The sequence below is a fragment of the Peromyscus eremicus genome, chromosome 3, assembly GCF_949786415.1.
Source record: "Peromyscus eremicus chromosome 3, PerEre_H2_v1, whole genome shotgun sequence".
In the NCBI taxonomy this organism is placed as follows: domain Eukaryota; kingdom Metazoa; phylum Chordata; class Mammalia; order Rodentia; family Cricetidae; genus Peromyscus; species Peromyscus eremicus.
In genome coordinates this window covers 124,002,519-124,025,590 of record NC_081418.1, presented here as the reverse complement: position 1 = coordinate 124,025,590, position 23,072 = coordinate 124,002,519, and the positions used below count along the sequence as shown (strand labels likewise).

The 23,072-nt window shown below is 48.4% G+C and overlaps 1 protein-coding gene across 1 annotated transcript in view; it reads left to right on the top strand.

Moving 5' to 3' along the window:
• Positions 1-4,943: 4,943 nt before the first annotated feature.
• Positions 4,944-23,072, top strand: part of Srgap3 (SLIT-ROBO Rho GTPase activating protein 3) — a 113,600-nt gene continuing 95,471 nt past the window's right edge. Inside the window, exons 1-2 of the mRNA XM_059257098.1 lie at positions 4,944-5,161; positions 20,348-20,510. Coding sequence (XP_059113081.1) covers positions 4,944-5,161; positions 20,348-20,510 — 381 coding nt within the window. The remainder of the gene's footprint in view (positions 5,162-20,347; positions 20,511-23,072) is intronic.

The window sequence follows — 23,072 nt, the reverse complement described above, 5'->3', positions numbered from 1 at the left end:
GCCTCTGGGGGCAGTGAAACTGTGCTGTATGGGACTATAATGGTGACACTTGTCAGTTAAAGACTTGTCTAAACCCTTCAGGAGACAGAGCACCAAGAGAGAACCCCAAGGTAAAATATGGGCTCAAAATAAGAGTGTATCTGCATTAGTTCTTCAGTGGCAACAAATGTAGTCAGCAAAAATATCCCCGAGAAGAGAAGCTGCAGGGGCGGAGTAGATGGGAGCTCCTGCACCTCCTGCCAGTGTTTGGGCAAACCCGAATTTACCCCAACCTAGTTTATTCACTGAGAAAAGCTTGAGCCAGACATGGTGGCGCACACCTTTAATCCCAGCACTCAGGAGGCAGAGGCAGACGAATCTCTGTGAGTTCGAGTCCAGCCTGTTCTATAAAGTGAGTTCCAGGAAAGCCAAGGCTACATAGAGAAACTCTGTCTCCAAAAACAAAACAAACGAAACGAAACGAAAGAAAGGGAGGAAGAAAGGAAGAAAAGAAAAGCCTGACTTCCTAATTCCGTTGATCTTCTTCTGCTTGGGAGGCTGTGGCTGTGAAGCACAGTGCGTGGCCCTGGCTATTGCCGTGGGCAGCAGCTTTGGTGAGACTGTGGCCCCGAGAGTGAGCCTCCTGTGACTAGGTGGGCAAGCTGTGGGTTCTTAGGCTTTGAGGGCCAGAGAAATATGGCCTTTACCCTGTGAACAGTGGGGGCTACTGAGAAAAGCCCATCAGGAGAGTGACATGGGGAGATGATACTTCAGGAGGCCTGGGCTGTAGTTGTATCCCTTCTCGGAACTTCTCGGAACTTCGTGCTCTGTTTGTAGAACCAGAAGGCTGTACTGGTTGTCAGGGAAGCTGTCTTCAGCCCGAGGGTCTGAGGTCGAAGTCTGGCCCAACTTCCCATCCCCTCCCTCCCCTGCCTCTGTCTCACTGTCTCATGCTTTGGTTGGATGGCTCCCCTTGGGGGACATCTACTGCACAAGGCTATGCCTGGGGAGCAGCTCCATTTGATTTGATCTGATTTTTCTCTCTGTGAAGTCTTCAAGGGGAAGAGCTAAGGCCTAGCCTGTTCCTAGCAGCCTCATGGGGAGGAGACAGAAAGCAGGAGACTGGGAACCAACTCCCTTGGGGTTAAAGAGCAGGATAGGATGCAGAGCAGGATGGGAGGAGGTTTCTGATTGCTAGACACCTTGACTTCCATCTACCCCAACTCCACCTGCCCCCACTTTGGAAGCTCTAGCTGGCTGTGTGTGTTAGGGGAAGCGTCTCTGCCCCTTCCAAGCTGTCTCCTGTCACTGCAGTATGATTTATGAGTTTTCCCTCTAAAACGTGAGAACACTGGCCGCTGACGCTGCCCTGTAGTCGGTCTGATAAGTGGCATCTTCTTGTTATGCGCAAGATGCTAGGGGCAGAAGAGCGGGGAATCCACAGTGGGCTGGGCTTTGTTTTCTTTGAACATGGAAAACACCAGGCTCTTGGTGGATCTCAGTCTCTCCGAGTGTCCAAAGCTTTATTGTCACCTTCAGAGGGATGTGAGTCTTATTCCTAGCCCGGCTTTGTACTAACTTTTAGGACCGTAGCCTGATGGTGTCCTCTGAGCCACCACCCCCTAACTACAGAGGTGAAGTTGGGGACACCAGCAGTGCCCTCCTTCTAGGAGTGCCCTGTGGTTTCCATGAGGGAGGCACCCACAGAACATGAGCCCTTGAAACGCTGGCATCATTGAGATGATTCTAACAGTGGAGGGTCTGTAAGTTGGCAGGGGAATATCTGAAAAGGATTGTCGTGGCTGTGTGTTGATACAGCAGCTGGGTCTCCCAAGAGTGTCAGCATTTCCATCCGTTTACACACATGGGCCTGTGAACACACATGCCTGTGCAGCTGGTGATAGTTCATAGAACATAATGTGTTCTTCGCCAAGCCTCCAAGCTTAGTTTACACAAAGCCTTTGTTCTTCCTCTGTAGAAACTGATAATGCGCGAGGGCCACACTCTGTGTGCTTGTGTGTAAAAATTGATAGTGAGTAAGAGCCACACCAAGTTGTGTATGGCAAGTGTGTGCACATGTGTATATGTGTATGTATTTGTGGGGCATATGTATATATGTATGCATGTGGTATATGTATGTATGCATGCGTTTATGTATGTGGCATGTGTACATGTGTGTATGCATGTATGTGTGTGCCATGTATGTGCATGTGATATGTGTTTGTGTGAATGTGGCATGTGTTGTAATGTGACTTTTGTCTAAGTGTGTCTGGTAGGTGAGGTTGGTGAGTAGTGTGTAGTTAATTCTAAGTATGTGGAATGCACTATGTTCTGTATATGAACTTTGTGTTTATCTGTGTGTGACACCAGTGTGTTTTTGTGTGTCAGATAAGGTGCTCACAGTCAGCTGCTTTGTGGGCTGGGCAGAGGAACATAAGCATTAGTAGCTTGTTGGACTGGTACTGTTTTCTGATGGGTCTGTTTTGTTCTGGGAGACTCTATACTCAGAGCTTGGCTTTCATTTGTGGAGACCTCAGAGAGAATGAAAACAACCATCATCCAAAACCAGTCCTGGCAATCTCTGATGCCAGGAGTCCCACAGTGTGCTGGGGATGGTGGTGGGCCAGTGGGTCCGCCAGGCCTCCCACCAGGGCTGCAGGGCAGCAGTGTGGGCCTCCTGCTGTCTATCCTCAGGATGAACTCAAAAGTCTCTGCTGTCCCACAGTTTTAGCTGACATTTAAAATGTTTCAATCTTAGTGTAAGGAGTTACAAAGGATATATTTCTACCATGTTTTAAATATTGGCATTTTAGAATAACATTGCACCGTTCTCTTAAAAGTAGACCAAACTAAAACTCAATAACATTGCAGTTTAAAAAGTTGTCTTCTCATGAGGTGTTATATAATCCAGAAAAATGCACATATGGGGTGCAGTTCCATTCATCTGCCCATGTTCTGACCAGATCAAGGTATTGGGCATGCCCACAACCCCAGAAGGCAACCTTGTGTTCCTCTGAGTCAACATGCCCCTAAAAGTGGCAGCTTCTCTCTCTAACAGTGTAAACTGCTCTTCCTGGTCTCGTTTTTCCTGGCTGGTTCAATAAACATGAGATCCATGCAGTTCAAGTCTGTGCTGTATGGAGCCCGTACCTTCTCACTACATAGCGTTCTCCTGAACAAAACATCACTTCTTTCTTACTGGACTTTGGAGCTTCTAATGCTTAGTGATAAAGCTCTGATTCTTGAGCATATTTTTGGGTGGACATAAGCATTGACTCCTTTTGGGTATTTATCTGTGAGTAGAATTGCCAGGTCATAGGAAGAATTCTGTAATACATCAGTATTCTTCACTGTCCATCAAAGAGAACCCAAAGGTATAAAACTTTTTACATCATTTATTGTCTTTTAAAATTCATAATTCCCTTCAATTTCTTTCACAGAATTTTATCTTAATATGGTTTTATGATTAAAACTTATAAATTGATTATCATATTTCTTTTTAACCTATATACAAATTGAAATAGACATTTTGACTTTTAAAGTTACATTTAATTAATTAATTAATTAGAGCACAGAGGGTTTGTGGTCCTTGGAATTGAGGAAGGCTTTCTATCACCAATATTTGAAATTGTTCTTTTTGGGACACCCAGATATTTTTGCCATTTTGGGGTCTTCCATCATAATTAGACTCTGGGTGAATGCAGCCTTGGTTTTTCTTCTGGAAATCGGGAACAGACCCATTGTGAAGAGTGAGGTGGGAGGAGGGTGGCATTCTCAGGCAGAGCTAGACAGCACAGCAGTGGGAATGAGGCTCTCATGTGGATTCTCCCATACTCCTGTCTGCAAACCTGTAGGGAAGTCTTGCTATGTCCCCAGGTAGCTCTGTGCCAGTTTGTAGACCTCTTAGATGATGGTGACGATGGGAAGGGGACACTTGGGGACACTGGACCATTCAAAGATGGGCTTGAGTGATTTACAAAATTCATGGGATGTAGACGGAGAACCCATGCTAAAGAGCTGAATGTAAGCTTTAGGCAGAGGGGAGCCTGGGGTATTTTTGAGAAGGTTGTCAGCAAAGAGCAAATAGGATATCTTGAAGAGCTGAATCTATTGAGGACCCAGGAAGGGGTTCTGCATCTGAACTGTGGCAGTGAAGGTATTAGGACTTGACAAAATGTTGGGCTGTGACTGTTAGGACATCAGGACCCGTTAAGGTTGTTAAGGGTTTTAAGGCGTGAGGTGAGATTTTTTTATTTTTTATTTTTTTAGCTCGACTCCTAGCTTTTGAACATTTCTCCTGGTTGTCCAGACTCAGCTCTATCAGTCAGTACTTTTCCAAGTGTGGACTAGGTTCTTCTAGAGGCACTTGAGATGTTTAGGAGCTTAGGGTAATTGAAAGCAGTATAGGCAGGACCTTAAAGAACACCGGGGCTCTGGATACCTTCTGATGCCCTCTGGGTCCTGCCTGTATTAATGAGAAAAATCTTAACACTTCTCCCTGGGCTACCTCTTTTTTGTTGAAAAAGAATAAGCTTCCTGGGCAAGGCCTCTGGCCCTTTGGTAAACCCTAGTTGTAGTATGTAAATAGGGTTTAAAAGTTATTTTCATAGAACTCATTTCCAATATCCCAGGCTGCAAGGGCTCCCCCTTTTCTGGAGATAGATAGATAGATAGATAGATAGATAGATAGATAGATAGATAGATAGATTTTTAGTTTAAGCAAATTCATTCCAGTGATAAAAGTTAGTAAATTTGCTAATCATGTTGAGTAACATGTAGCTGGTGGCCTGTGCATCAGTCAGAAACCTTCATGGCAACATGGAGTAACTCAAGTTTGGGAAACAGTAGGTTAGACTGTAGAGCAGAAGGGGGCCCTTGTCAAATCTCTGCATAGCAAAGTCGGGGCTCTGTCTGAGTTCTGGGGGGGGGGGTCTGGGTCCACTGCTGTCCCCAGCCGCAGCCTGATGCTCAGCTCCTTGCCTCCCGCAGAGATCCGCATGCAGCTGGTGGAGCAGTTCAAATGCCTGGAACAGCAGTCAGAGTCGCGGCTGCAGCTGCTGCAAGACCTGCAGGAGTTCTTCCGCAGGAAAGCTGAGATCGAGCTGGAGTACTCCCGAAGCCTGGAGAAGCTGGCCGAGCGCTTCTCCTCCAAGATCCGCAGCTCCCGGGAACACCAGTTCAAGTGAGAAGTTGGCTGTGGGTCCTGGGGTGGGAGGTAGCGCCAGGCAGGAGGGCTGTTGGCAGAGGCAATGAGCGAAGGAGGCCAAGAGTGGATGAAGAGGCCAGGCCTGGACCTTGACCTGTGAGGTCCTGCGAGGTGCTGGGTTCTGCGGCTTCCAGGAGTTCGTGATTCTCATGCACCAATTAAAGATGGAGATGACTTCGATGCAGAAGGCTGCTGTAGAGAGTAGATGAGTGGCTTGGAGCTGCCTTTGTTTATGCCCAGCTGAGACTCCGTACCTCCTTTCAGCACATCATGACTTTATCTGGTTGACTTTTACTTGGGTATCAGCTCAGCTTCTATGTCCTTAGAATAGACGTCTTCTCATGGACTGGGTCCATAGAGCATCCTCCTTCCTTGCAATTCTGGAGGACCTCAGTACCTAAACACTGTCCTACCTTCTTATTTATGACACACAGACCCTCTGATATCCTAACTGCTCACACCCCAAGCTCTGAGTGCTGAGGGTCTCTATCTGACCAGGCAGGTTCTGAAGGCCTGTAGTTACACCCTGAATTGCTGCTGGAGCTATCCACAGTGGGTGTGTACCGCTGGGGTCTCATCACCTGCCCCTCCTTCCTCTTGATTTGAAACCAGCTCCGCTTACATCCTAAGCGTGAGCATGGAGGAGAGGGGGAGGGCAGGTCTTGAGGACACAGGGGTCCCTTATTCCCTCACCTTGTCTATAATGAGCCCCACTAGCCCCTCATGGGTTCATTAACTCAGCCACCAGACGGATGGGTGCCCCAGCTGGCAGTTGGACCAAGTGGGCTGCTTGTCTCACTATCAAAGTCTAATTAGGGGGTCACCCAGGCCAGTGCAGCTGGGGTAGACCCTCTATGTGACGCTAATGTGATGGTCCAGCCCTGATGGCTTTTGGAAGTTGAGTTTTCTGGGCAGGCTGACTCACCTTGGACTCCAGGGTGCTCAGTGACCTGGCTGCTGCTTCTGTTCATAGGGTCTGTGCTGTGCTCTGGGCCTTCAGCCTAGATGTCGTGAGAAGCCAGGCTGTCTTACAGATTCTTCACTGAAGGGTGCTTCTTGGGGGCTTGTTTTATTCTGATTGCAGTGAGCTTAGCTGAGGAGGGAAAGGGGAGGAGGGGAAGGAAAGAGCAGGAAGGAGGGGAGGGGGAGGTTTATTAATTCTTGGTTTGCGCACTTTACATGAGAGATTGGACTCAGAGAGGGAATTGATTTGCTGAAGATACCACTGCAAGTTAGGGACAGAATTGGGACTGAAACCCAGGTCCTTCTGCTCTAGGTCAGGGTGTTTTCTTTTGTCTATGGGTACTTCTCCCTAAGGCCCACACTTTTCCTAATCTGCTTGGGCTGTGGGGATGTTTACAGTTGTGGAAGGTGCTAAATTTAGGGCCAGACCTAGCTAGGTTGAGTTCCATGTGGCACTTTGTAGCTAGAGTTTTTCCTCTCCAGGTCCTGCCAAGCCCTGGCAGTCCCGTAGCCCACTTATAAAATAAACATACAGACGCTTGTATTATTTAAACTGCTCGGCCATTAGCTCAGGCCTACCATTGTCTAGCTCTTACTCTTGTACTCAGCCTATTTCTGTTAATCTATATGTCGCCACGTGTTCCGTGGCTTTACCTGCTGTCTTTACATGTTGTTCCCTGGATGGCAGGCTGGTGTCCCCTCTAGACTTCCACCTCCCAGCCTCTCCTCTCTGTTTGTCCTGCCTATCCTATACTTCCTGCCTGGCTACTGGCCAATCAGTGTTTTATTTATTCACAACATACAGGACATCCCACAGCAGCACTTGATTTAAAGAAAGGCCTAGGGGCTGTCATGGTGGCTCAACAGTCTAAGGGGCTTGCTGCCAATCCTGACAACTTGTGTTTGATCCCCAGAACCCATATGGTAGAAGGAGAGACTGACTTCTTGTCCCCTGTGTCCACAGGGCCTGATGCCAGCTCCTGAGTTCTCCTGGGGGAGCTTGAACATTTGTAGAGAAGGAGGAGGAATCCAGATGGTCATCCTCCACTGACTTAAGATGGGAAGGATTTATGTTGGGAATGAGGCAAAGCTAGTGCCCTGGGCTGAAGCCTTGGTCTGTCCTCTGTGGATGAGCACTGGGTTTCAAAGTCTGAAATGGCAGAGAAGATGGCCAGTGAGCAAGGGTATCTAGCACCTAGCAGAAGGCTTGGCCTATTGTGGTGATATTTTAATTGTGCTGAAATGTGATTTTATTTATATGTTAATAAATAAAGTTTGCCTGGAGATCAGAGGTCATTAGCGAGCCAGGAATAGAAGTCAGGTGGTAGTAGCCCACGCCCTTAATCCGATCACAAGGCAGGCAGAGTCTCTGTGTGGTCAAGGACACAGCCAAGCGTGGTGACCCTTGAGTCTTTAATCCCAGTACCAACCATAGAGACCAGGAGGTCTGTATAGACAGGCAGTGATGAGGAAGTCATGCAGCTGGGCTTAGAGCCAATGAGAAGGCCGAACAGGAAAGCAATAAAACACAAGACACACAGGAAGAAGGTCTCTCTCTGAGGGGAAGGACGGCAGCGAGTGGTAAAATAAGGTAGTCTTGGCTCTTCGCTAGTGCTCTGATCTCTTGGGCTTTTAACTCTGTATTTGGCTCTGGGTTGGTACAAATGTTTCTTGAATAAATGTCCAGTGGTAATTAGAGCTGCCATAGTGGGCAGTGTGTCTTTTGACTTCCTCAGATTGGTGAAACCATTTGAGCAAATTCCCCACTCAGGTACCTGGTACGTGGCGCTGTGGTGCTATGAGCACAGAGTGACCTTGACAGTAGCCTTCTGGCTGGGGAATGGGGACAACCAAGGGGCCGGTGTGTAAGGCTTGGTAAAATAGAGGCTTCTCCAAAATGCAGTGTTTGTGGCCTCCCCCAGCCTCTTGCATCAGAAGCTCTGGGGCAGCAGCAAGCCTTTCTGGGGGTTCTGGTGACCAGCCACTTTGATGGTTTTCTAGATGACAAATGCTTTCAGTCTTTTTGTGGGCTACGCTGGCCTACCTTCCTAGTCACCAGCATAGAAGTCACGGTCTTGCCCTTTCTGGAGGGGCCTGCAGGAGCCTGGCTTTTCCTTCTGATGGGCTGGAACCAGGAACATCCCCTGGGCAGGAAGATGCCCTGGAGGGCAGCACATAGGGGCCTGGCCCTGCTTCTCAGGTGGGTGGGTGGTCTGGTCCAAACAAGATGGCTAGGTCTGCAGAGGCAGAGGTTTCCTGTGACCAAGACTTTTCCCAAGAGCTGTATATTCTAAAACACCAATACTCTGACATACTTGGTAGAGGAAGAAAAAAGAAAAAGAAAAGAAACGAATTCTGTATTTGGGGATCACTGACTAGTCTGGAACTCACTATGTAGACCAGGCTGGCCTTGAACTCGCTGAGATCTACCCATCTCTGCCTCTTGGGTGCTAGGACTAAAGGTATGCACTGTCATGCCCAGCCCACTGACTGCTCTTAACAGCTGAGTACAGTCTGTAGAAGGCTCTGAGAGGTTTGTACAAAGCCTGTTGTCTTCTTTCTGAAAGCTAGATGACCATAGGATTTCCCCTTCCTAGGATAAGTAGTTATACTTTGCAAACTAGGGCTCTCTGGGACCCCATATTCAAAGCTCTGTTCTACACATACCCCGAAGTATAATGGCACTCCACTCAAACAGTGCCCTGTATTTGGGGTGTCAGAGCCCCTTTTATTTTGACTCCTTTGGGCTTTCGGTAGTTCTTGGTTTCAGGGGAAAATGCCTCAAGACAATCCCCTGTCCAAGGTTAAGTGATGCTGGCTGCTCTGTGAACCACAGAGAAAAGCAGCAGAGAATTCTATTTAAACACATTACAAGTATTTGGGGGGAAAGCCAGAGTTTGGGAAGAGCTAGGCGGTGCTTGGCTAGACACTGCGTACTATTCTGTGCAGATATTCAGTGCCAGCGCATTGGGAGTGTCTTCCAGCTCCACAGAGCAGTTGAGAGGGAGGATCCCACCTGGCTTCCTTTCCAAGAAAGCACTCTTTACTGGGGAAGAAGTGCTATAGTTTTCACAGCTGCAGCATGTCTTAAAACAATAGTATTCAGCGTTCCAGGTTATTCTTGACAGAAAAGCATTTTTGCAATGTGTAATTTGAAGCTGGTGTGCAGAGAACCCAGGGTTGAAGGTCTGAGCAGAAGAGATAGGGATAGAGGAAGCCCTCAAATTGGGCTTGTGTTTCTACTGATAGTTATGACTGCTCCCATGGCCAAAGTCACACCAATAACTTGTTTGATTTTCTATGTTTCCTCCTGTCTACCTTACCTTGTGCCACGTTCTCTCCAAGGTGAACAGCAGTCACCCTCTTAGTGGCACTTTTGTGACATGCAGAACAGATACATCTTTATCTTCCTAGTTGACACTGGTAAGGTTTGGGGAGATTGATTTGCCAAGGACACAGCTTTAGTTGTAGATGGTACAGGCAGGATTTGCATCTTGGTTTGCAGACTCCAAGTGCAAAGTGCCTCTGACTGTGTCACTGCACGGCAGGTCCGTTTCCTTGGCTCTCTGCCCGGGTTAGTGCTTGCTGAGGGTCACCATCTAACCAGACCTGTGTGAGCATCAGGGGTCTGGGAAAGGCTCTTGTGCAAAGTCTCTCTTCTGGCTTGACTGGTTGTGGGTCTCAGGTCAGATTAGCGAGGAACCAAACAGTTTCTAGATCGGGCATGCCACCTTCATCCTGCTAGGTACTTGAAGCAAGGGGGGCATTTCTAATCTGTCTCTGTCTCTTTATCTATCTCTGCGTCTGTCTCTCTCTTTCTCTTTCTGTGTCATAACACAGTACAGAACTGAGCAGTGCTCCTCAAAATAAAGGAAGGCTCACTGGTGCTGCCTGAGCCATAACCTCAATTCTCCTTCAGCCTTGAGGAGAAAGCCTCCTTGGCGCTCCTGCAGTGGTAACGCCTCTCTAATCTTTCCACAAACCTCAGGCTTCTGCACCTGCCCAAGAATGCATTATACTGTTTGTCTCCCTTAACGGTACTTTCTCAGTTACCTTCTATTTATGGCAAGCATTTAAAAAAAGTAAACTATGACTAGGGAAAGTTTTCTGTAAATATAAAGAAAAAGACAACAATAGACTGGAGAGATGGCTCCATGGGTAAGAATATTCTGTATTTGAGTGTGAAGATCTGAGTTCAAATTCACAAAACCACCCACATAAAGACCATGTGTGCTTACATATGTCTATGACAGCACTTCAGAGAGGGAGGAGTCAGGAGGATCCCTGGGGCTAGTCACCAACCCATCTCTAGGTTTCAGTGAGAGACCTTGCCTAGTCACCAACCCATCTCTGGGTTCAATGGGAGACCTTGCCTAGTCACCAACCCATCTCTAGGTTCGATGGGAGACCTTGCCTAGTCACCAACCCATCTCTAGGTTCGATGGGAGACCTTGCCTAGTCACCAACCCATCTCTGGGTTCGATGGGAGACCTTGCCTAGTCACCAACCCATCTCTGGGTTCGATGGGAGACCTTGCCTAGTCACCAACCCATCTCTGGGTTCAATGGGAGACCTTGCCTAGTCACCAACCCATCTCTGGGTTCGATGGGAGACCTTGCCTAGTCACCAACCCATCTCTGGGTTCAATGGGAGACCTTGCCTAGTCACCAACCCATCTCTAGGTTCGATGGGAGACCTTGTCTAGTCACCAACCCATCTCTAGGTTCGATGGGAGACCTTGCCTAGTCACCAACCCATCTCTAGGTTCGATGGGAGACCTTGCCTAGTCACCAACCCATCTCTGGGTTCGATGGGAGACCTTGCCTAGTCACCAACCCATCTCTGGGTTCGATGGGAGACCTTGCCTAGTCACCAACCCATCTCTGGGTTCGATGGGAGACCTTGCCTAGTCACCAACCCATCTCTGGGTTCGATGGGAGACCTTGCCTAGTCACCAACCCATCTCTGGGTTCAATGGGAGACCTTGCCTAGTCACCAACCCATCTCTAGGTTCGATGGGAGACCTTGCCTAGTCACCAACCCATCTCTAGGTTCGATGGGAGACCTTGCCTAGTCACCAACCCATCTCTAGGTTCGATGGGAGACCTTGCCTAGTCACCAACCCATCTCTGGGTTCGATGGGAGACCTTGCCTAGTCACCAACCCATCTCTGGGTTCGATGGGAGACCTTGCCTAGTCACCAACCCATCTCTGGGTTCAGTGGGAGACCTTGCCTAGTCACCAACCCATCTCTGGGTTCAGTGGGAGACCTTGCCTAGTCACCAACCCATCTCTGGGTTCAGTGGGAGACCTTGCCTCAAGGGAATAAAGTGTAGAGTGATAGAAAAGGATGCCTGGTGTCCTCCTTTGGCCTCTGTGTGTGCATGGGCATGTGCATATCACACACACACACACACACACACTTAAAATTAAAATCAAAGGTAGATATTGAGCCTGGGTTTTGGGATGTGATAATCCTGATGTTAGCAAAAGCTTACGCTGGGGCCCGTTTCCAGTTCCTTGTAGAAAATCATCACCTTCCCTGACCTCTAGCTTCCATCCTGCAGCTCCTATCAGCTCAAATGTCTGTCATTTCTACGTTCTATTGTCCCTGGTCCACCTTCCCTCCCCCGCAACATCTCTCTTCCTTCTTTTGCCATTTCAACCTTCTATCTTCAGCCATCTATCAGCTCCAGATCTCATCATCTGTATCTCCCAGCATCAATTTTCCGTCACTGTTGCATTCATTCATTCCTAATTCCTATCTTCCACCTCCCACCATCTTCCACCTCCCATCACCTCCCATCATCTTCCACCTCCCATCATCTTCCTCCTCCCATCATCTTCCTCCTCCCATCATCTTCCTCCTCCCATCATCTTCCTCCTCCCATCATCTTCCTCCTCCCATCATCTTCCACCTCCTATCATGTTCCTCCTCCCACCATCTTCCACCTCCCATCACCTCCCATCATCTTCCACCTCCCATCATCTTCCACCTCCCATCATCTTCCACCTCCCATCATCTTCCACCTCCCATCATCTTCCACCTCCCATCATCTTCCTCCTCCCATCATCTTCCATCATCTTCCTCCTCCCACCATCTCCCACCTTCCATATTCTGTCATCAGTTTCCTTTTCTCCCCTGTAGCAGGGCTCTTAAGCTCATCTTACAGTGTGCTCTTTGTGATGGCTGCAGCCCCTTGTCCTCTTCCTAGTTCTCCATCTGGCTTTCACTGCTCCCACACACGTTCCCCGGAATCCTCAGCCCATAATCAATGAGTTACAAGCTCTCAACCAGGTTGTAACTTATTTGTGTGTGTGTATACATACATATTACATATGCATCAACAGAACCCTATTTTTGTATTAAGAATGATGAGTAGATTTAAAGGCTACGGTGTATGTAGCAGTTTAGTTTTGTCTCCATTCCATCAGGTAGGTAGAATAAGAGTGGGTTTTAAGAATTATATAGGACCTTATACTTTGCAAATTCATTCACCAACCTTTAGCTCATACATCCTTCTAAGAATTCTGGTGGAACACAGAGAGTCAGAGGAGGTGGCATCACCCCTATGGGACACACAAGGGACTTGAAGGCCAGGCTCAGTGGGTCCTCACTCAGGACCCATGGTTGAAGGATGAAATAACTGGCCAGGTGAGCCTTGGGTAGGCCCTTCCTCTGCTTTGTTCTATATAAACAACATGTCACATCCATTTTTCTGTTAGATAAACTGAGACACAGAGGCTTGCAGAGAAGGAGATGGAGAGGTTGCTCAGGTATTTCCTAATGGGGCAGGGGTTTTCATTTCAGGACTTGACCAAAGACAGGGATCTGGTTTGTGAAGAGGGTGTCAACTGCAGGGACTTGTGCTCTCTTGATCCCAAGATCCCAGGACACTGGATTTAGATCCACGTGCCTCTGGGGTTCTGCAGGCTTGGAGCTGGGTTCTGTTTGCTAAGTGGAATTTTCCAGCCCCCAGCCGGGAAGCTGGCAGAGCTAACTTGCTGCTAATTTCATTTTCCTACCTTACCAGCTTGGCAAAGCTTGGCCTCTCCAGCTTCAGTCTCTTGGAACCTCATTCCCACCTTTCTTAGCCAAAGAAAGCAAGCAAGCTGTGACTCACCAGAAATGTTCATTGCTAGTTTCTAGCCATAAAAAAAGAAAATATGTACATCTGTGGAAGTTCTGCCCTTATGTCCTAGCTCAGCAGCTTCTGCCTGCCGAGGAGAGGCTTGGAGGCAGGATGAGAAAAGCCAAGGAGTCGCTCACAGTGGGCCTGAGAGAGGGAAGGCTAGCTCCCTCCATTTTGGTGCCTTCTAAAAAGGGGACTGTAGCAAGCAAAGGTAGCAGAGGGGGCTAGGTATCGGGCCCAGGGACCCTTTTGAAAAAGCACAGATGACCCCAGGAAAAGGAGAGTGGAAGCAGAGGTTCCTGAGGACCTCCATCCTGTCTGTCGCCTGTGCTCCGGATGTTGTTTTCTGCAGTCCCAGGGTAATGCAGACAGTACGTGGGATGAGGCAGCAGGCACCCCAGGGCCCAGCAGCCCTGCAGGCCCCCACGATACATCATTCTTATCCTACCCATCTTTTTGTTTTTGTTTTTCGAGACAGGGTTTCTCTGTGTAGTTTTAGTGTCTATCCTGGGTTTCGCTCTGTAGACAAGGCTGGCCTCGAACTCACAGAGATCTGCCTGGCTCTGCCTCCTGAGTGCTGGGATTAAAGACATATGCCACCACTGCCCAGCGCTATCCTGCCCATCTTGATTCCTAGGCTTCATCCACGCTGGTCTTTACTTAGTCCCTTAAATACATGCACCAAATTCCCTGCCCCTAAGAGAGGCCACTCTTCTAGTACTTTCCCTTAACCCCCTCTAATTCTTCTAAGAAGCCCACCTTACCTACTCCTTCCTCTTAGACACTTCAGTGAACCTCAAAGTCAGGCCTCAAGTCCCTTGCTCTGGGCTCTCATGGCATATATGCCCCTTTACTCTAGCACTTTCTGCCTATTTAATTCTATACACACCTGAGATGCCTCCGGTGAGTCTGTCTTCCCCCAGCACACTGTCTACTGTGTGGAGAACAGGAGCCACACATGTACTCATGGTCATCTTGGAACCCGACCCTACAGAATGCACATCGTAAAGACACTGCACAGATGAGCCACTGAAGAGTGACCAGGGAGCCCTTTTCTGGGGTTTAGTGGCATGGTTTGAGTAGTAAGGCCACAAGCATAGGTGACCTATGTATTGTCACATTGCTAGAAGGAAGACATAGGAGAGCACCACACCCAGGTCCAGGTATCTTTCTGTTTCACCTTAGTGGCTCTTATTGGTGGCCCAGTGAGGTAGTGAGGGCCTGGTACCATTGTGATGGAGGTCACAGATGCCAGCCTTCTACAGAAGGGCTAGCTCTAACTCTTGGCTGTGGATAGCCCACCTGGCACATTAGTTGCTTTTGGTTGCTGTGATAAACACCATGATCAAAAGCAACCTATGGAAGAAAAAAATTATTGTGTCAGCGTATGGTTCCAAAAGGGAGGCCATAATGGCTGAGAAGGTATGGCAGCGGACAGCCATGGCAAAAAACTGAGCGATCATATCTTTAACCACAAACATAAAGCAAAGAGTGAGAACTGTAAGTGGGGTGAGACTGTAAACTCCCCAAAACTGTCCCCAGTGATGTCCTTCCCCCAGCAAGGCTGCGCCTCCCCAGACAGCACTTAGCCAGGGACCAGGGGTTCAGATAGAGGAGCTGATGGAGGACATTCTTCGTTCAAGCCTCTGTGTCCAGCTCTTTGCGTGAGCTGGGCCCCACACACATGAGTGCAGACCGGGCAGGGAGGGGCGGGAAGGCAGAGCTAGCTGTTCCGTGCTGGGTGGAGCTTCAGAGTGGGTGTCTGCTTGGAAGGCACACAGGGCTTACTGGCCTTGCCTGTCCCTTCCTTGTTCCTGGTCATGGGAATCAGGAGAGTTGCCTCTCGGACTGCGGCTTGTCAAACTCTCTGGGGGAGATGTTGTTCCCCTCCCAGCCAAACCTCTAACCTTTTTTTTCATTCCCCAAAAGCCAATTCTGCTTCCCTGGGTGCCCAGTCAGAAAATGGGTGCCTTCCCGGAGTCTTCTTCCCCAACCCCAACCCTTCTCAGTTGGCCCCCAAGTCCAGCCAATACCCAGGCACTGAGTCCATCAACTCCTCTCTTGGTCCCTGGACATTGCCCCCGTCCTCCCAGGGTCCCACTGTCAGGGCTGAAAAAATGCTTTGACCCCTTTATGCCTGTGGGTCATGACCCCTTTTGGGGAAAACAACCCTTTCAGAGGATTCACCCAAGACCTTCAGAAAACACAGATATTTACATTACAATTCATCACAGTAGCAAAATTACATTTATGAAGTAGCAGTGAAAATAACTTTATGGCTTGGGATCACCACAACATGAGGACTGTATTAAGGGGTCGCAGTGTTAGGGAGGTTGAGAACCACTGCTCTAGACCCTTCTATTGCTCCCTGATGACTTCAGGATGAAGCTCAAACTCTTTAACAGTACTTAAAGGCCCTTTGCTATTGGTCTCTACCATATTCCCCAGGCACATTTGTCACCCTGGGTCTCACCCCAGAGCATCGTGCAGGGTCCCTAAGCTGCCCTGCAGCCCACCAGCATGCTCTTTTCTCCTTTTTGCTGGCCCTTAGGTAATAGTTCTCCACCCAGAAGGCTCTGCTCTGGGCATGTCCACTCCAGCCTTTGATCCTCAGTCTAGAAAGTGCTATCCGAAAGAAGACAGCAATGACCACCTTACTTCCCGGTCTGGTATGGGGAGGCTCTGCAGCCTCCCTCCCATGGATACAATTAATGAGGCTACAGCATCGTCTCCTGTCTCTCATGCATCTTTCTTACTTAAAAGTAGAAGGCTCATGCGGAGGCTCACCAGAGAGTTTGAGCTTCTACACACACAGCACCTGGATGAACTAGTCCATGTGTACATGAGCAAAATGCGTGCACCCACACATGTGAACACATGTGCAAATTCATGTACCCACAGAGACAATGAGTGGAAGCCTGAAGGAACCCCAGACCTCTCTTCAACACGTTAGCTTAGCTGCTGTATCTCCCTTCCTTCTCCTCCTCCTTCTCCTCCTCCTTCTCCTCCTCCTCCTCCTCCTCTTTCTGCTCCTCCCCTTCTCCCTCCTACATTCTTCCTCAGCCCAGTCTTGGGCTGTGTCTCCTCCTGGCCCATAGGTTCTGTCCTTTTCGTCTGTCTGTTACCATTTTGCTCCGGCCAGGCAACCCAATTAAAGGCCATCATTAAAGTCAATCTGGCATTTCCAAGTCCTTTCAAAACCACTTGCCTTTTTTGCTTTCCTCTGAAACGTCCATAATTTTTACACATTTAATTCCCCAGATGCTGTTCAATTCTTGCATCTCAGATTGGGCTAAGCCCCTGCAGCAGTTTCAGTAACAGCTTAATTATGGCGTCTCTCCTCTAATCCTCTCCCTCCATCACCACCCAGGAAGTAGTAGGAAGTGGGATGGGATGTGTTCTCTGCCCAGACCTGCTTCTTTCCCTGCAGCTCTCCTCTCAGCCTGCCATTGGCTTCCTCCCAACGGAAGATCTCCCGAAAGCCAGCTCTCAGAACCCCCTTCTCTCCTGTCCCCACTCCTCTTTCCAGCAGCTCTTCAGGATGAAATGCACCCTGCTGAGGATGTTTGTCTAGACTTCAGCGGTCCCAGGACTACCGCCCAGCGTTCACCAACTCCCCTTGACTGAATTAAGATTCCTTCACGAGTGCTACTCCTTTTTAAGCCTCGTATTAACGTTCACACTTACCCACCTGCTCATCCATCTATGCATTCATCATCTTCATCTTCTATCCATCTCTCCACCCACCTGACACTCTGCACCTGACACACTCCACACCTGACACACTCCACACCTGACATACTCCACACCTGACACTCCACACCTGACACACTCCACACCTGACACTCCACACCTGACACTCCACACCTGACACACTCCACACCTGACACACTCCACACCTGACATACTCCACACCTGACACTCCACAACTGACACACTCCGCACCTGACACTCCACACCTGACACACTCCATACCTGACACTCTGCACCTGACACACTCCACACCTGACACACTCCACACCTGACACACTCCACACCTGACACACTGCACACCTGACACACTCCATACCTGACACACTCCGCACCTGACACACTCCACACCTGACACACTCCACACCTGACACACTCCACACCTGACACACTCCATACCTGACATACTCCACACCTGACACACTGCACACCTGACACACTCCACACCTGACACTCCCCACCTGCTACAATCAAGACTCCATCCTGTTTCTCAGTCTCATTTCCAACCATCTTCCAGGAGTAGTCTCAGAATTCAGGGCTTCCTGAGATAATTAGTTATTCAGTCTGTCTGTCTGTCTGTCTTTCTCTCTTTTACACACACACACACACACACACACACACACACACACACACACACTTCTGATTGGAAACCCCATATCCATCCTTAAAAAACCCAGCACAAATGAAGTCTTTTCTCAAGGGTCACACTACCACAGCATCTCCTCCATGGTTGCCACTTGGCTGCGCCCTGAGCACAGTGATTGCAACAGAAACAGTATCTGCTCTCTAAGAGCTCCCAGGAAGGTGAGAGGTGGGGCATAGAAATTAAAGGCAGAATATGTCAGGCAGCCTTCTGTAACTGCAAGGACTTCCATGAGACAGGCAATTTTTAAGAGGAAAGGGTTTTTTGTTTTGTTTTGTTTTTTGGCTCACAGTCTTGTAGGTGTTAGTCTACAATTGGGCTTTCAGGTCTCCTGTGTGTGTCTGTAGGGCACAGCAATTATGGTGTGGTGTGAATTCATGGTGTGGCAGAGCTGATAACCTGGTGGCCAGGAAGTGGAGAGGGGAAGAGGAGGGGCTGGGGTCACATGAAGCTGTGCTTTCAATGAACTAAAGACTTAAAGATTCCCCCATCTCCTAACAGCACCACACTGGGAAGCAAGCATTTAACACATGGGTCACTGGGAGACATTCAAGTTGAACTTTAGCATAGTTCTCAGAGTCACACATGCGTCAGAATCCCCAGGAGGGCGTGTGAAGCCCGGGGTGCCCGACCAAACTCCAGGGTTTCTGATCAGTGCTCATGATGGTTTGTACTTCCAACAAACTCCTATTCAATGCCAGTGTTGCAGGCCAGAGAGGACGCTTGAGAACTGCTGTCAGAGCACATGGTCAGGGACTACTCTCTGAAGGGAAACATCATTTGAGCTATACTTACAGAAGTGGAGGAGGAGCCAGGGAAGAAGGGGGTGCTAGTGTGGCCCAGGTAGCAAGGAGGGCAAGGTGTGCAGGTCCCAGTAGGAAGAGCTTGCCATGGAAAGGAAGGGACTGGAGTCCAAGTGCATAGGAGGAACATGGCTGGGCCTCCTGAAACTCCAGCAAACGGATGCTCTGGGCATCTGCGTTATTGACCCACATGGTCTCCCTCTTTAATTCTTTTCCTTTCTTTTTTCTCTGGTCTCAACCTCTTGACAGAGAGCCCCTTCAAGGCAGAATCTGTATTACAGTCGCCCGTGGAAGAACACAGCCCACTCAGGACCTTCTGTGCAATCAATGCCCAGGGAACTCAGCTTGGGCTGAATTTTAACATTCCAGATCTTTCCAGTGTATCAGCAAAGGATGACTCTTTAGTGTTGTATCTTCTTGCGTATTCACCCTGACAACGTGTATTCCCAGTTATTCCCAAGTGAAGCCAGTGCTGCTGATCTGACCACTGCCTCCATCTCAAATTCTCTTCTCCCAAATATTTGCTACCTAGCAATATTTTCAGCTCCTTGAAGTTAAATGGATCTTCTTCTTTTACCTTCTCAAATTCCAGGAGCCGGGGGGCGGGGGGGGATGGTGAGAGAGGAACATCCCAGAAGTCCATGGGGCTGTTCTCCATAACACCTCTAGTGGGCCCTGGTGAGGAGGTGCAGTCATAGAGGGAATCAGCAATTACCTTCCTCACCATTACTGACTCAGTGGCTGCCTTTCCTTACTTAGCCAGCTCCCTAAGGAGCCCCTCATTCAGGACAAGGGTGGAACAAGGCAGAACTGGAGTTCTCTGGAGCTAGTGGTGGGCCTCGTTTCCAATATTTCTTTCCACACTAGAAAGCACAATAAGAGAAAGATTGGGGCTTGAAGATTAAGAACCCCAGCTCAGGTATGCCGTGTGTCAAGATGGGGTCATCAATAGCATTTGAGTTTAGGGTTTTATTTGCCTTTCTTCTTACAGAAGAGTATGTACATCTTTTCCTGAGCCCCACAGAGGGATCTTTGGGAAAGTAGAGACAAGAGAGTGATTTTCTATTGTTTCATTAGCTTGGGAAGCAGTGATAGACAAATCAGAGATCCTCAGACTTCAGCTCACATCAGAGTGCCTGGGAGGGCTTCTTAAAACCCAGATTGCCGGGCTCAATCCCAGTGCTTCTGATTCTGCAAGGCTGGGGCATGCATTTCTGATATGTTTTCAGGAGATCACAGTGTGACATCTCATTTTAGCACAATGTCCAGCTAGAGTCGGTCTGAGAATCCATCAGCCACTCTAGGACAAAGGCTTGTTTGTCCTGTAGGTACTCTTCCTTTACCCCTCCTCCCATGTGCGGAACCTGAACCCTTCATGCTGACACTCACCAGCTCTTTCAAGCATCATCATTGTTACACTGTTTCTAGGAGGTCAGGAGCTCCCTAGGGAAGGACAAAGGTGTCAGTAACCCAGGGGACTCTGTGGGTTGGTGGAGACAGGTTAGCAGAGAGGAAGTGTCTTTTTGTTTTTTCCACTGCATAGACCTAGAAACCATGAAATATTTCAGAGCAATCTATGTAGTGTTTCTCAGCCCCATTGAGATGGATTCTTCCCAGAAGAGGGTAGAGAATGTGGCAAGTGCTGTGTTCAAGGGGGGTGTAGATCACCCAGGACAGAGACAGAATCAGTGACCCAAAGTCTAGCTCTAGAACTACTCTATAACCGTGGAATATCACTTTAGTCCTCTGGCCTGTTTCCATAGTTGTAAAAAGTGTAATAAGATTGACTCTGAAGGTGACTGTGAGGATCAAAAGTGGGTGACCACGTGAACTGACGTGAAGCCAACCTGAGCCATATTGGTTCCCACAGGAAGGATCAATACCTCCTCTCACCCGTGAACTGTTGGTATCTGGTACTGCATCAGACCCGGCGGGAGAGCCGAGACCATGCCACCCTCAATGACATCTTCATGAACAACGTCATCGTCCGCCTTTCCCAGATCAGTGAGGATGTCATCAGACTCTTCAAAAAGGTGAGCTGCCCTATCTGCCCCAGGTCTCTTTCCCAGACTGGCCATGACAATATTCTGCCATCAGGGTGAGATGTAGTTTGGGGACAAGGGACCAGAAAGGCAGGTGTTGAATGATACAGGGGGCAGAGGGGTTCACTATACTCTCCAGCCCAAATTTGACCTCTGTATGCGTCTTTGAAAGACAGTGTGTACTCAACCACTTTAGCACCTATGGACACAAGAGTAAACCTTTACATATACATGTACCATAGGCAGTCTGGAAAAATGGAGTAAAAACTTACACAGCTAGGTGTGTAGTATACATATATCACAGGCAATCTGGAAAGATGGAGGTGGGACATGGGCACAAAAATTTAAATCAACAGAAATCTTATTAGTCAATCACTTTGAAATTCTAGAAATTTCATTATGTATACTTATATAAATATATTTCCTGTGAGTGCCTATAATATGTACACTTTCTAGAATGCATACACATTTCCCCCTGTGTAAGATTATACTGTATATTTGATATTACTGCCTACTTATGTCACCTACCAAACTTAGGTAATGCTCTCTGTCAGAAATTTCCCACATTGAAAATTTGCTTGTTTTGAATGACTGCACAGCATTTTGTTATATTGACTTACGCTGACCTACATACCTGGTCTCTTTCTATTGAACACTTTGGTAAATGCCATTATTTTATTGTTACAAAAAGCCTCACTGTGAGCTCTTCCTGTTGCACGAATCCTAAATGGTCTTATAATAAAAACCCGGAGCCAGATATTGAAGTAAATGCTGAAAGATCAGAGGAAATAAAGGAACAGTCACTTCTTACCTCTCCAACTCCTCAGCTGATCCTGTCTCCATGAATCCTCAGACTGAACGCCTCTGAGTCCTCAGCCAAAAGGCCTAGTTCCTGTCTCCTCATGCCTTATATGCCTTTCTCCATCTAGCCATTACTTCCTTCCTAGTGCTGGGATTAATGGCCTATGTGCTTTCCAAATACTGGTGACAGAGCCATGAGATCTCAAGTGCTGGGATTAAAGGTGTGTGACTCCCAAGTACTGGGATTAAAGGTGTGTGCCACCACTGCCTGGCTCTGTTTCTCTCCTAGATTGAGTCAATCTCATGTAGTCCAGGGTGGCTTTGAACTCACAGATCCAGACAGATCTCTGCCTCCCGAGTGCTAGGATTAAAGGTGTGTGCCACCACTGCCTGGCCTCTATGTTTAATCTAGTGGCTGGCTCTGTCCTCTGATCCTTAGGCAAGCTTTATTTGATACACAAATATCACCACACTTCCCCACATCCGTTGTTACTTAGGATCAGTTTCCCGAATGAGAATAGGTCAAAAGCTGGTTTACTTTTAAAGCTTTGGTGGAATACCCCAGTACTGAAAGAAAGGTTTTACCGGGAAATATCCAGTAGCCGAGGGTGAAGAGAGCCATTGATTTTCTGTAGCCTTTGTCCCAAGCTTCCGACACAGTGCCTGGCACAATGGAGGCTCTGTGTAAATGTGTGAGGAACTGGATTTTCTGTAAAATGGGTGTGTCACTTGACCTTCTTAGTCTGCTGAGTGAGGCTGAAATCGGCTGCATTTGGGGGCCTTCGTGAAGGTCAGACATGCTGTTCCGGAGGGGGAAGCAGCTCAGCAGGAGACTAAATTCCTTAATACTTTAGAAAGAAAATAATCCTGGTACTATCCCTTTAAAGCCCCATGTGTCCTGTATATCTTCAGGCTTGTGCCTTAAACCTGTGCCTCAGTTTCCTCACTTGTGAAATGGGTAGAAACACCCTGGTGGGGGGGGGGTGGCAGCACAGGCTAGCCTGGCCTTGCTCTGTGAAAGCTGGCTGTGACCCTAGGACAGCAGTCATTGTTCCTCCGTGTAGCTCAGCTTTTCTTCCCGGGTACCAGTGTAGTGATCTGGTGACCCAGGGCTGCTAGACCCACAAGGAAGGGCCCAAGCTGCTGACTTGAAATAGAACCATCCTTCTGAGGTCTGTGCTTGGCTCGTCCATTTCGAGGACGACTTCTACAGAAGAGCTGTAGTTGCTGTCTCGTGGCCCTCCCACCGCACGGAACACTTCTGGTTTCTTCTTGATGCTGTGTTTATGAAATGTGGTCTGAGTTTAATATTTGCATAAGCAAACATAATTAGAAAGGTAAATACAGTGCCAAAAAAAAAAAAAAAAATCCCACAGTGCTTCACCGAGGCCCGCTGACAAGCTTTAGCTGTCTGCTGGTTCGGAGTCCTGATCCTGGTGTGGGCCCCGCCCGATGCTGCTGTCACAGCCTTTTCCTGGGCGGGAATGACTCAGAGAGAAAGGGTCGTCAAGGCCTTTAGGACACGAAGGCTCTTTTTTTTCCTGCGCTGAGCCCTGGGACAAGTGAGATAAATCTTTGCAGTTCTCATTTCGCCTGACAGCAGCCTGACTTGTGACGGAGGTTAACAGGGCGGAAAATAATGAAAAATGTCCACAGCTGAGCTCCTGGCTGCCTCGTTACCAGGCCCGTCCTGTAGAACAAAGGAACTGACCTGGCCCCTGTGGGCTGGGAGAGTGTCGGGACAAGTGTGCC